This window comes from Odocoileus virginianus, unplaced genomic scaffold (assembly GCF_023699985.2).
Source record: "Odocoileus virginianus isolate 20LAN1187 ecotype Illinois unplaced genomic scaffold, Ovbor_1.2 Unplaced_Contig_2, whole genome shotgun sequence".
NCBI classification, from domain to species: domain Eukaryota; kingdom Metazoa; phylum Chordata; class Mammalia; order Artiodactyla; family Cervidae; genus Odocoileus; species Odocoileus virginianus.
In genome coordinates, this window is record NW_027224319.1 from 3609217 (window position 1) to 3622609 (window position 13393).

General features: G+C 51.3%; 2 protein-coding genes across 7 annotated transcripts in view; both read right to left on the reverse strand.

Annotated features, from left to right (window-relative positions):
- Positions 1 to 2198, reverse strand: part of LZTFL1 (leucine zipper transcription factor like 1) — an 80964-nt gene extending 78766 nt beyond the window's left edge. Inside the window, exon 1 of the mRNA XM_070463396.1 lies at positions 1906 to 2198. The gene's annotated coding sequence lies outside the window, so the exon portion shown is untranslated. The remainder of the gene's footprint in view (positions 1 to 1905) is intronic.
- A 2736-nt stretch (positions 2199 to 4934) lies between these two features.
- Positions 4935 to 13393, reverse strand: part of FYCO1 (FYVE and coiled-coil domain autophagy adaptor 1) — a 103608-nt gene continuing 95149 nt past the window's right edge. For all 6 annotated transcript variants that reach the window (XM_020916126.2, XM_070463312.1, XM_070463310.1 and 3 more), the window contains 2 exons: positions 10738 to 10847; positions 4935 to 8737 (listed from right to left, as the gene is read on the reverse strand). In XM_020916126.2, coding sequence (XP_020771785.2) covers positions 8662 to 8737; positions 10738 to 10847 — 186 coding nt within the window. In that variant the 3' untranslated portion in view covers positions 4935 to 8661. The remainder of the gene's footprint in view (positions 8738 to 10737; positions 10848 to 13393) is intronic.

Sequence of the window (13393 nt, forward strand, 5' to 3'; positions counted from 1 at the left end):
AATTAAATAAAAAAACACTTACATAAACATGGCGAGAACAGTATAACTAACCTCCTCATACCCATCACTCAGTTCCAAGTGATCAACACTCCCTGCATTCTTTTCCTGCCCACAACACCCACATTCTTCTCTTCTTTCCCTTTCTCTTCACTCTTTGCTTCATTTGCCTCCCTTCCTTCATTTGCTCCTCCCTTCCCCTCTTTCTTCCTTCACTCTTACCTTTCTCCGTTAGCTCCTCCCTTTGCTACAGTATTTTAAAGCAAATCTAAGACATCATATACTTCCTCTCAAAAATCAAAAATCATGCTCTTAGGGCTTCCCTGGTGGTCTAGTGGTTACGAATCCACCTGGCAACGCAGGGACATGGGTTCCATCCCTGATCTGGGAAGATCCCACGTGCTATGGGGCGAGAAAGCCTGGCTGCTGCAGCTACTGAAGCCTCAGTGCCTACAGCCCATGCTCCACAACTAGAGAAAGCCTGCATGCAGCAACAAAGATCCAGCACAGCCAAAAATAAATAAAAATAATAATAAAATCATGCTCTTACCTTTACAAACCTTCAGATTTAAATGAGTGCATGAATACTTGATGGAAACTTCCTGTTTGGCTGGGCCACCTCTCACCAAAGGGATCAAAGGATAAGTATAAAGCTAGTTGGGAATGAATGAGCAGACGCTAATAGGGCTCACACTGTGGTTGACACGTTCTCAGTGGGACTAACAATCTAGGGAACTCAGAATATTCTGGCAAGGCTAACAAAGGCAGAGTGAGCCCCAGCACTTTCCCTTGTTCAACTTTTGGAATCCAGAAAGCCTGTAAGAGGCAGAAGAGATCTGATCCACTGAGACAGTGTGGGACCATGAGCTGTAATTCTCAGTACATAACTGATAAACCTCTTGTATGGAAGATGATATATAGTAAGGGTTTACAGGTCAAGGGCTGCCACAGCATAGCCTGGTTTATGGAAGGTTATTTTTTGAATAATTGGAGAATCTATTTTCCAGTGAAATGAGAATGGTTTGGAGAAAACTACTCCCACAGCCATCTCAGTCTTGTAGTAACATGTTCTCCAAATGGTTCAAACTTACCAGCTTCCCTGGGTCTTTGGTTTCCTCATCTGTAAGAGGTGGCTGACTTATGGCAAGAGCCTATTAAATTATTCATGCTGCTATTAATTATATGTTATAAATAATAAACCAGTGCTGCAATGAGCTGATCTTTCTCTTCTTTTCCATGAAGACCTGCCAGAACCCAAAGGTCCTTAACCTTTTTTTCCCTTATGTACCCCTTTGACAATCTAACAAAGCAGTCTCAGAACGTTTTAAAATGAATAAAATATATATGATTACAAGGGAAACCAATTACACTGAAGCATAATTCTCTATTAAAATAAATTTGTGAAGTAGTAATATACATCTCTTCATGAACATGGTTAAAAAAATCTACAGCAGGTCTAACAACAACCTTCACTTCATAGTACAGATGAGCATAAATGATATTGAAAGGGTCTGCAACAACTTTCAAGTAACAAGAAATATCTGTCACTTCCACCAGTGGCAGAGTCACGGGTCTTGCTAATGCATACTCATGTGGCATGTAGTCTATATTCATAATTGAAGAAGATCCAAATTTTAGCTAGATAGTAAAGGAAAGTGGTCATTTTCCCAAGTTCACAGACCTTCTGAATTCTGTGTATGGACCAGTTTAGGAATCCCTATTTAACCCAGACCCTTTGATACCAAACTCATATTTCTTCCTCTAAATCTTAAATTGTGGACACGTACAGAATTACTTCAGGTTTGGGGAAGGGAATGTTTTTCCATTTACAAATGACCGGTTGGGTAACATGTCCCTTGAATAAAAACATAAAGCCATAAAAAAACTATGGTTGTGAAAAGGTTTTACCTGTAGGATAGTTTCACACCAGGTGGTTCATTTGGAAATATCTTCCTCTCTAAGAATGACATTTCCATCACTGCATCCCAGTGCTTGGACCAATGAGCTGAGGGAGAGGTCCTGGCTCCAAGATTTGAGGGTCACTGGCAAAGTTGAATTAGGAGACAGATCCATTAGCTGATTTCACCTCTTTCCTCAAGTTCTAACCAAAGTGGTGACAGAGCGGTGATCATCAAGGACTTTCTGGAGTGATCCATGGATCACCTCCACCAATATCATCATCTGGCAGACTTGTGAATGAACTGGACCCAATGAACCAGAGTTGATATGCAGCGTGCCCATGACTCTGTATTTTAACGTGCCACCAGGTAACCCAAAGAAGAGGACTTTCTTCTAAGAAACTCTCTGCTACTTGCTTTGTATTTACTGACAATAAATGATCAGCTTGACTCTGGAGCAAAATTGAGCCCTCGGTGAGTCTTGGGCTTTTCCTGATAATACCTGAACCCTTGATAACCAAGGAGCCCGTGCACCTGATCTGGGCCTAATGGGTCCCTGTCCCTCTTCCACAGGTTCATCTTGGGGGCATGAATGTGTGGTCCTTCTGAGAACACCCAACAGGTCTGTGGGGTCCCTCGCTGGTGCAGAAGGGCTGTCTTTACAAAGACCTCTGGTTTCACACATAGCCCCTGTCTGTCGTGCAAAGGCCACTTGAGGGCTGATGCTGCGGCCACTCTGTGAAAGCACGTGGGGCCTTGAAGTCAGCCTCAGAGTCAGAGGAACAAACTGGATTCCTTTCTCCAGGCCTGCAGTCGCTGCCTTCGTTGTCTGTTCAGTAAACCTGCCATTCCCCCACCTCTCCTTTCCTCCCATGAGAAAGCCTAACCTGCTCGCCTGGCCTGCGGTGTGGCCCTGGCAAAGGCCCTTCCTGCGGCTGACCCTCCTTTCTCACCCCTCCTTTGCTCTGCTATGCTTTGGGCCTCCCCCACCCCCACCCCCCCAACCCACTCTCCTTTCTCATGCCAAGGAGAAGACGGTGCCTGCCCCACTGACCTGGCAGACGGCTGGGGGACCTCCCAGAAAAGCTGTCCTTCTCTCCTTATGGCTCAGTGGGAGGTCTCCCCGAAATCGCCTTTCCCTTGAGCATCCTGCCGCAGCCACAGGCGCTCTGGAAATGAGGCCTTCCCTGGGGAAGGACACTCACGCACCTCGGATTTGGAGAGGCCTGGCTCCCTCTGCTCATTATGGAGCTAAGACAACTCATTCCAGGCTTCAGATGGGGCTGCCAAATGTGCGATAACCTCAGCACGAACCTGCCAGAAGGAGTGAGGAAACCACACCAGCCTCCAGCCTCCCCCACGAGCTCGAGGGATGGGGGAGGGACGAGGGGACACACATCAAAGACCAGAGATTGGTGATTATACTTCGGCTCGGCTTTACAATCTTTCTTCAGAAACCAGCGGGTGTGGGAAAAGTAAAAGGCTGACCTTTCTTTCAACCCTAACCCACTTTGAGCGGCTTTCATAATAGCTCTGCTCTCCCCTGGGTTTTGATGGCTTCAGCTTTAACCGCTCTCTCAATAAAAGTCCGTTTTCTCATTTCAGGCGACAGGTTTCACCATCTATTTGCTTTGCAGATGTGTGTGGGCGGCGGGCTCCACTCGCCAGATTTTTCCCACGCATCTTCAAACCGAGAGGAGCTGACCCTGGCTGAAGTGTCCTTCTGAGTCACCGGGGGAATCGCTACATCCTCCGGGCGGAAGAGGCACCGCGGGCAGTGGCACGCGTCTACGGACACCGAGAGGGGCCAGAATTCCCGGAATCGCGTGGGGGCTTGGAAAACCAGGAGCGGAGGTTTGGTTTGCTCACCTGGGGGTGGCTCAGCAGGTGGGGAGAGGTGCACCAGGATTGTGGCGCGGAGGCCCTGGATCCCAGCCCAGATAAAGCAGCCTCTATCTGTGGGTCCCAGTCCGTTCTCCTAGGCTCAGTCCACGTGGCCTCTCTGCAGGGCCCTTCCTATGAACACAGAATTCCTTCTGCTGTGCTGTTTCAGGCACTTGGATAGAGCACTCTTCCATTACTGGACAGGAGAGGCTTGAGGGCACAGGAGGTTACAGGTGTCCAATCCAGTAACCAGCTCACCTCCATCCTCCCCAAATCGCCCCTGGGGGCTTGACCTTTGTCCTTCTCCACCATGGGAGTTTTGGGAGTTGGCCAAGTTGGCCAGTGGGATTGTTGATGGCCTAGGGCTGACCATGGTGCCCAGGATCCTCGCTGATTCAGAGGCTGGTGAGCATCATGCTCTGTGCTCGATGCTGCGGGGTGAGGCAGAGGAGGGAGATGAGGATGAAAGAAACAGGGTCCTGGACCTGCCCGGAACAATACACTTACAGAAAGTGTAATCTCTTCCTGAGTAACTGATGAAAGAAGAGGCCACAGGAGAATCCAAGGCAGGGGGAAGGCTGGAAGAAGGGAACTGGAGGGAAGGAGGGCTGCGAAGACCCTGTGGGGCGCAGGGCGCCCCAGAGGTGAGTGTGGATGGACTGCCTGGCCCAAGCTCAGTCCGCCCAGGGGAGGAGTGACTGGGACACGGCCCTCGGGGCCCATGTCCAGGGTCTTCGCTGCCCCTCTCTGCTGCCTCCTCTAGCAGTTCTGCCTAGATTTGGATTCAGCTTGGCTAACCATGGTTTTAGGCCACCTGTGACCTCCTCCCCGACTCCATCATTCTGGTAAATCAGGCTGCTCTTCGTGGACCAGGGGAGGGCTGGGGAGTTTCGCTGAACGCAGAAGCTCTTCTGGCAGAGGGCAGTGGGTTGGTGCACTGCATTGGCTGAGGCAGGTCTGAACTCGGACCTCAGCGCAGACTGTGGGTCCAGATACCAGGCCAATTTGGCAACCTCTTAGAACAGCTTTTTTTTTTTTTTTCCCCTTTTGAAAAGTCACAGGACTTGACACGGCCCAATAGCTTTGTCCCAACTCTGCTGTGTGCAACTGCATCTCTCACCTTATGTCTCAGTGGAATGAAAGGTGACACCACTCTCAATGTCAAAGTGTTTATTTAAATCCTGAGATTAAAAATAAGACATTGCCAAATGGTGCAGCAGATGCTATACGGACTGTTTTGGGATACAAAAGTTCCTCACCCTCACTGGGCAGGTGGAGAGTTGGCATTTGATGTGTTTCTGGTAATTCTTTGGCAGATAAAAAAAGAGATGGGTTCCCAGACCCACTACCCCATAAGGCCTCGAGCACTGAGGATTGGTCAATTAAAGTGCAATTCCGATTTGAAAGCCACCCAACTGAGGCTTCGCTGTTGCTCTGCAGCTATGGGGGAACAGGAGCATCTCTGGACAGCCCTTGTCCTCAGGGTCTGAGGAAGCCTTTTTATCAGAAATGACTCCCCAAATTTAAAGATGTACTGTGTTATTTTGAAAAAGTGCTTAAGAGAGGAAAGGCATTATTAACTGCCTTTGTTTCCTTGGAAGCACCACAAAAGAGAAAAATTCACCCAGGGTTCCACTGAAAAGAACCTGTTGGGTAAGTGTTTTGTAAACGTAGATGGCTGATTCCATATTCTCTGTGCCGGGTGACCCTTGGTTCTGAGCATTGCAGGGGGTGGCTCTGCTCTCATTCTCAACACCTCTGAGCTGAGGTTGGGATTCTCCAAGGTGGAGTCACCAAGGTGGGCTTCTAAAACTGAAACTCCTATAAAAGCATATGGTGGACAGATAACCAGAATGATAAAACACAGACTCTGAGATTTCATCCCCAAATGGGGATTTCTTTTCAGATGAGTCTGGAATGGCTTCACCACTGAAGGTGAGTGACAACTGAAAATAATTCAAAAAAACCCATCTCCTTTATCTCCGAATTATCTAGTGTGGCTTGCGTTCGTACTTTTCAGACCCTATGTAGTGTTTCAGTTCCAGCTTTCTGCTTGAGAATTTCCTTGCCTGCTCTTGGTCCAGCGGATATGGAGTAGGTGGGCTCCAGCCAGAAGTGCCCTGCAGGGGCTATGCTTTCTCCCAAACACGCTTGCTGGCGGTGGAGGAGGGTGCCTGACAGAGGCCATGTTCCCGGGCGAGGGTGATCAGTGGCTTCCAAGGCAGTGGTGAGCAAGGCGGCTGGTACTAATCAGCACTAAACAGCAACAGTTCTTCAGAGAGTTCAGCTAGACCCCAAAGAGGCTGCTGGGGGATTTTTCTTTTTTTTTTTAAGATAGTGATCTGGGATCCCAAGAATGTTTCCTACTTGTTGACTTTTAGTGTTAATTCAGTCTACTGGCTGGGGCCACCACTTTCAATAGCTGTTTTTCATTATCGTTTGCATTAAAAAGAATACCTCAACCCCCAAACTTCAGTAAAGTTGGGAACTTGTTTAAAATAAGAAAGCAGTTTATATAAGCCATACTTAAACATGCCAAGATGTCCTCTAGCTGCACAGCAAACCCGAGCTCCCACAGCAAAGTAACGAAGAACAAGAGTCCATTCAGCACAAAAAAATAAACACGCTGCAGAGGCAGGGTGGGGCTGCGGTGGGCAGGCGAAGGCCTCTGTGCACCACTGCCATCACCGTCTGCAGCGCTGGCACAAGGGCCCACGAGCTCCTGCAGCAGTGGCTCTGGGCTGGCTTCACAAGAGCCACAGGTTTTTTTTAAGCTGCAGTTGGTCCCCTGCTGGGTCGAGTGACAGAGGTTCAGAACAAGCCTCAGATGGAATGTCTCAGGCCTTCCGCAGGAAACACATCAGCTACTCGAGAAATGCTGATTCGGGCTGCAGGTGACGGTGGTAACATGAGCAGAGGGCCGTTGGCTTGGCCACGTCTCCAGGGTATCCTGGGAAAGCTAAGCACTCAAACCGAGATTCCAGATGCTTCGGGGTCTTTTGTTTCTCTCAAGTGGTGATCCAGCTACATCTGATTATCCTTTTTAAGGGGGAGATGGGTTTAAAGGCAGGGCAATTCACTTTCAAGCAGTGTGGCACCCTGTAAGGACAAGCACGCGTCTAGGAAGTCTCTGGGGGCCTGGCTATTTCTGTTTTGGTGCTAGGCACCGTCAAGACCTTGCTCAATGAGATGCTAGAGACTCCTGGCTTTCTGCCATAGGTACTGCTCCCAGGAAAGAGCACGAGAGGGCCAGTTCTTTTCTGGAAGGTTCTGTTCACCATGTCTCAAGCCCCACTTAAAGTGCCTGGAAGTGCCTATGTCTCCTGTTTAAATGGAAGTTCTGAGTCTACTGCCAAAGTCATTTCCTCCTACCTCTGCTGGTGCCTGGGGGGTATGGGGTCTGAACTGAACTTGGCCAAGGATTCTTGACCCATTTGTCAGTTCTCAAAACCAGTCAGACCAGGCTCGTGAATGACGAGATGAAGCTTCGACGTGGTGTGACTCGGCTTAGTCACCGGGCTAGCTGAAGGGCTGGCGGGGTACTCAGACCTGCAGTCGCCTTGCCGGGTACGCTCTCCCCTGACCACAGCTAAGGTGGGCTGCTTGGTCAGATCTCTGCTCACTGCGGAAGGACCTGGGTCCTGACTGCCCTGTCGACAGGGCACAGAGAGGCCGTCAAAGGTGAGCTCTCTGTGGTGATAGAAAAGGGCCACAGAGAACAGGAAGATTATCTGCTTCTTGTCCCAGAAAAGGACAAGAGGATTCATTTGCTCCCAGGTGTCAGGTGCAGGCTGAGCAGCAGGAAGTGGGCAAAAGGGGTGTGGGGAATCTAGGCAGGTGGGGAGGAGGGACTGAGAGGTGAGCAAAGAGCCGATTCATGAATTATGCCCGTTTGCACTTGAGTTAGCAAAGACTTCTCTTAAGAAGCCCCCGATTTTTAAAAGTGGTTCCTACCCTGTATATGATCACTAGTAAACGTATCTGCAGAAGCTCTTGTTAATATAAACAAAGACAGGCTGAGGAGTGGGCCCTCAGCCCACTGATGACAGGCTGATGCGTCCAGCCTTTTGGTCATGGCATGGACGTTACCCAGCACCTGGGCTCTGGCCATCTGGACGTAGATTGCACTGCAGGCCCTCAGTAGGTGGGTTCTGTTTTCCTGGATTAGCTTCACTTCTGATTCTTAGGGTGGTATTTTGAGCTGCTGAGAGGCCCAGCTGAGTGGAGGGCTTTGCCCCGGGACAGACTTGCCCAGACAGAAGGGCCAGGAGAAAAGTGCAGCTGGCAGCCCCTCCGAGCAGCCCCGCACTCCCCGGGCAGGAGGGGACAGGATCAGGGCGGAGGCAGCTCGAGGGGATCTCAGGCGGGCCCCTAGGCACCCCGGCGTCCTTTCCCGGGGAGGGCTCGAGGACCCCACAGGGTCTGACCAGGCATTCCAGCTCACGGTCACCCGTGATGCCTGGCTGGGCACAGGGGGGCTGTGTCTCTCCACGGGCGGAAGTCGGGACCCCTCTGTCCTAGGAAACTCTTCACAGGAGGCCTGGAGCCAACTGCGCCCCCTGGAGAGGCCAGTGGTGTCCTGAGTGTTTAAACCTCTGGCATAGTGTCCTTCCGGGTGTGAGGACAATGTAAAGCGGCACGTGAGCCCCTCGAGCCACGGGGCTAAGAGCGGCGTGCACAGGGCCGGGTGCCCGGCGCTCGGAGCAGCGCGGCTCTGAGCAGCAGCCAAGGGCCTGTCTCCTAAAGTTGCATGGTGGAGACTGATAGCTTTAGAGCAGCTATTTTTTGTTTTCTGGGTTTTTTAGGTGCTTTACGTGACAAGTGAGGAGGAGTAGTGTTTCCTGTGGGTAATGTGAAACTGGTAAAATCCAGGTACTTGAGGTTACGGGAAATCACTTCCATCGTAGATCACAGGCCGGTCAACAGTTAAGTGATAAAAGACTTTCTTGGAGACGAATCTGAGGAGATGAATGGGAAAGGAGGGGTTATTCTGAGGGCTGAAGCCTGAGGGGTGGCAGCTGCAGTGACCTGGCTGGGGTGGGTGCTGGCTGACATGGGAAGCCTTGGTGCAAAGACCTCTGCTTTGAGCCTGGAGTCCCTCACAGACTGCGTGGACTCTGCCGGGCCACCTCACCCCCATTTCCTGTCTGTCTAGCAGAGACATCTTCCTGCAAAGTGTCAGGATCTTAGGACACCTTCGTGGACTATCCTGGGGCTTGGGTGCAGAAATGCCCGTTCAGTCCCATGCTGTGAAGCACCCCTCCTTGTCCTGCTGCTCTGAAGGGGCCCTGGGGTGGGGGGTGTCTCAGGGGTCTCGGTGGTCTGGGCGGCCCTGGGGAAGTGGGTGGAGCAGGCGTGGAGGGCACACACACAGCGGAGGCGAGCCTGGATCTCATCCTGACTGGACATCTAGATCTCTTCCGCTGTCGTGCTTTGAAAACCTTGACCAGGCCCTGAGATGACATCAGTGGCGAGGGTGTGTCTGCAGTGTGTCTCAGCACCGCAGCCGCTCCTAATGCCAACTGCAAAGCTGCTCTGGGGCTGCCTCTGCCCTCAGCATGCTGCTCCCAGCCTCTCCGTCAACCTGCGGTGGGGCTCAGGAGGTAGTAAAAATTCTGTCTGCCACCGCAGAGGAAACCGGGGTTCCACTAAAACCCAGAGGGGCGAGTAGACCCTGTGCCAGGCTGGCCTCCACCCCGTCTCCTACCTGCTGCCCTGAGGGGCTAAGGCCCACACCTGGTCTGACCAGCTTTCTGAACATGCAGAGCCCATGCCAAGAATCCTGCTAACACAGGGTGTGTTCATGTTCCTGGGGGTGGGTGGGGGAAGGGCGGGGAAGGGGAAAGGTGGGAAGCCCATTCTTCCAAGCTCTCCCTTGGTGGATGCCCATGGCCACATGCCCTGGGAGTTCAAGGCCCTGAGGTGGTGAGAGGGTGGCACTCCAGCGTCTCACCTACTTAATAGCTAATAAGTTACTGCGCTAAAAGCCCAGCAGGCTGGCAAGGGCGCCCATGGGGACGGGTGCAGCCGCTAGCTCAGGGCCCCGCTCAGAGGGATGTGGCTGGATGCTGATCAGACAGGTCTTATGAATGAAGTGAGCCCTTACGAAGGGCTTACGCTGAGGCCAGAAGCCAGAAGCGGGACAGGTGCCCAGCAGCCTTCACCGTGCCAGTCGCACATCTCCATGAAGTAGGACCCTGGCTCGAGGCAGACGCTCAACCAACGCTGGTCTGCTGTCCTACTTCCTTTCTCGGCCGCCCCGCCAGCCTCATCTCCCTACACCCCCACCCTCCCGACCCCTCAACCCTGCACTCGCTCCTGGACCTGCACTTGGAGCTCTGAAGTCGTGCTGGAGCTCTGAAGTCGTGCTCCCTGAGATGGCACCTGCTGCTCCACTCCCCGGACAAGGGGGCCCAGGGGCCTCGCCTCACAGCTCCAGTCCTGATTAGCTCTGGGCCTTCACTTCTTCACCTCTGTCCCACCCACCCATCCACCCAATCCTTCCACTGTATTTTCGGAACTCTTCTCTGGCCTGGGCGGTGGGCATCGGGACGGCAGAAGCAGAAGAGCATCCCGGGCAGGAGCCTAGAGCCTGGAGCCAGGCCACCTGGGTTCCAACCCAGCCCCACCACCAGCTGTGTGATCGGGAGTGCCCCTCGTCCAGGCCCTCAGCCCCTCAGCAGTAACACGAGGAGAAAGACCCCATGGCACAGGGCTGCTGCGGGGCTGAGCGGAGGGCGGAGAACACGCTTGACCTGTGGTGAGACTGTGTAAGGACTGGGCTGTGTGTTACACGCTCTCTAATGGACACTGGAACACCAGCGTATAGGTCGAAAATTAATGAACCACTGATAATCGGGGACTGATGATTAAACAACTGCTTTTAAACATCCACCTCTGTCCTCGAGGCGGGGTGCGGGGTGGGTTCATCCAGACGCTGACCGAGGCGGTGGCCTACCTGGAAAAGGTGTTGTCGAAGATGAGCAGGTAGATGCCTGGTGTGCGGACTTTGAGCTGGCCCTGGATGTTCTCCTTGTGGGAATTGCAGCGGGTGGTGGGAATGAGCACCTGGGAGGAGAAGCAGATGGGAAAGTGTCACAGAAGTGGAGAGGGTACCACAGAGCCTCTGCGCAGACTCTATTTGGGGGAAGGAAACTGAGGCCTAGAGAGGCTGAATGCCTCGTGTGAGGTCACAGCTGAGCCTTATCAGCCCCCAATTTCGGGGGGTGTCCTTCCACATGCCCTGGGTTTGTCAATAACTTACAATGGGGGGGCGCTATAGACATGAGTTTCACCCAGAATCATGAATAGGTCAGCATCCTAAAAGAATGGTCCCCCCCGCCTCCTGACCATGGCCAGTGCCGGAACGCTCTACTGTCCAGAGAAGCAGCTTCTTCCTGCTTCGGGAAGCAGAGGCTACTCCAGGGGAAACACTGCCTGGTCCGTTCCCATCGGTGCGAGTGCTGCTGCACTGGGGGCTGTCAGAGGACGGGCCACGCCCTCCATCCACGTCTCCTGGGCACTCTGTGAAGCTTCCGGGTCTACTTTCCTCCAGGCTGACCACCCAAGGTTCCACCCATGGCTTCTCACTTGGCCCCAGTCAGTCCGTATGTCCCAGAGCCCTTTCATCTTTCCAGGTCTCCAGCTTCCTATCTCCTCTGAGAATGAGAAACGAATCCCAGGAGACATTTATTTTCTGAGGACATTGTTCTCTGGGCCTCGATGTCAGAGGCCAAGTCTGAGCAAATGGTGTGAGCTGGCCAGGGCTGGGGCTGGGGTCCTGGGATGGCCAACCTCTTCCCCATGGGCAGAGTCTTCAACCTGCTGGCCAGGTAAGATACTTTAAAGCTAAAGATAAAAGATGAAGTAACACAAAGTCAGCCAAAATTAAAAACATTTTTGGGAGGGCTTCCCTGCTGGTCCAGTGGTTAAGTATCCATCTGCCAACACAGGGGGACATGGGTTTGTTCCCTGGTCTGGGAAGATCCCACATGCTGAGGGCAACTAGGCCCTCAAGCCATAACTACTGAGCCCATGGGCTGCAACTACTGAAGCCTGCACGCCTACAGCCCATGCTCCCCAGCAAGAGAAGCCACTGCATTGACAAGCCTGCACACAATGACGAGGAGCCCTCACTCACTGCAACTAGAGAAAGCCTTCTACATGTAAATATTTTCAACCTGTATAAAATGACTGAATCCAAAACAGTTACAAAGATGTGATTACTTTTGCACCTCAAAGTTGAACATAACTGCCTATTTCTGGAAATGCTACATGGTGGTCACAAAGTTCCCAAAGTGGAGTAAGTTCCCACAAAAGGTTCTGCCCTTAAGGATTTTGTGGTTTTGTGATGACAGATAAGAAAACATTCAGTTATGTTGGGTAAGACTGTCACAATAGGTGTACTGGGGAGGGGTGCCAATTCCAGCCTCTGTGTGGGTGGGAGGCGAGGCAGAATCAGGGAAGACTTCCTGGAAGAGGCAACGCTGAGCTAGGACAATTTAGTTAGCACAGTCCAAGGGGCCTCAAAGAGTCAGACACGACTGAGCACACACACTTCTAACTTATTTGTGTCTTTACATTTAAATTTTATTTCTTATAGGCATGATGGGGTTGGGACTTGCTTTTATCCAACTTGACAATTCCTGCCTTTCAGTTGGGATGTTTACCCAACCTACATTTATGTGATTGTCAATAAGGTTAGGTTTGAGTCTCTCATCTTACTGTTTTTCACTTGTTCCATCTGCTGATTGTTCTCTTTTCCCCTCAAAGCAGTAAGCTAGGGCAATTTCAGGGCTCAACTTATTCTATCAAAGATCACTGTCCATCATCGCCTGCTGTACAGTGACTTGAAAACTGTTGCTTCTCATATTTTGTCTGTTTTGGTTATTTCTTGAGAGGGTAAATCTTAGCCATTCTCCCGTGCATCTGAATATGTTGTCCAACCTGCCTGGTGCAGCCAGTGAATAAAAATAAGTAAGTAAGAGACTCAGGTTGGATCCCAGGGTCAGGAAAACATCCTGGAGAAGGGAATAGCAACCCATTCTAGTATTCTTGCCAGGGGAATACCATGGACAGAGGAGCCTAGTAGGCTAGAGTCCTTGCGAGTCTCAAAGAGTCATATATGACTGAGCAACTAAGTTAAAAGTAAACGAATGTAAAAAGATATACTATGCTGCTGCTGCTTAGTCACTTCAGATGTGTCCAACTCTGCACAACCCTCTGAACTACAACCTGCCAGGCTCCTCTGTCCATGGGATTCTCTAGGCAAGAGTACTAGAGTGGGTTGCCATGCCCTTCTTCAGGGGATCTTCCTGTCCCAGGGATCGAACCCGGGTCTCCTGTACTGCAGACGAATTCTCTACCACTGAGCCACCAGGGAAGCCCCATACCATGCTAACACTGGTCAAAAGAAGCTATATTAGTATCAAAGTAGATTTCATATCAAAGAATATGGCCAGGGATAGTATCATAAATGATAAAGACAGCAATTCATCAAGGGGATATAACGATCCTAAGCACTATCTATTAACTTGAGGTAACTGGCATTTATAGGACACTCCACCCAACGATAGCAGAACACACATTCTTTTCCAGTATCAGTTTAGTTCAGT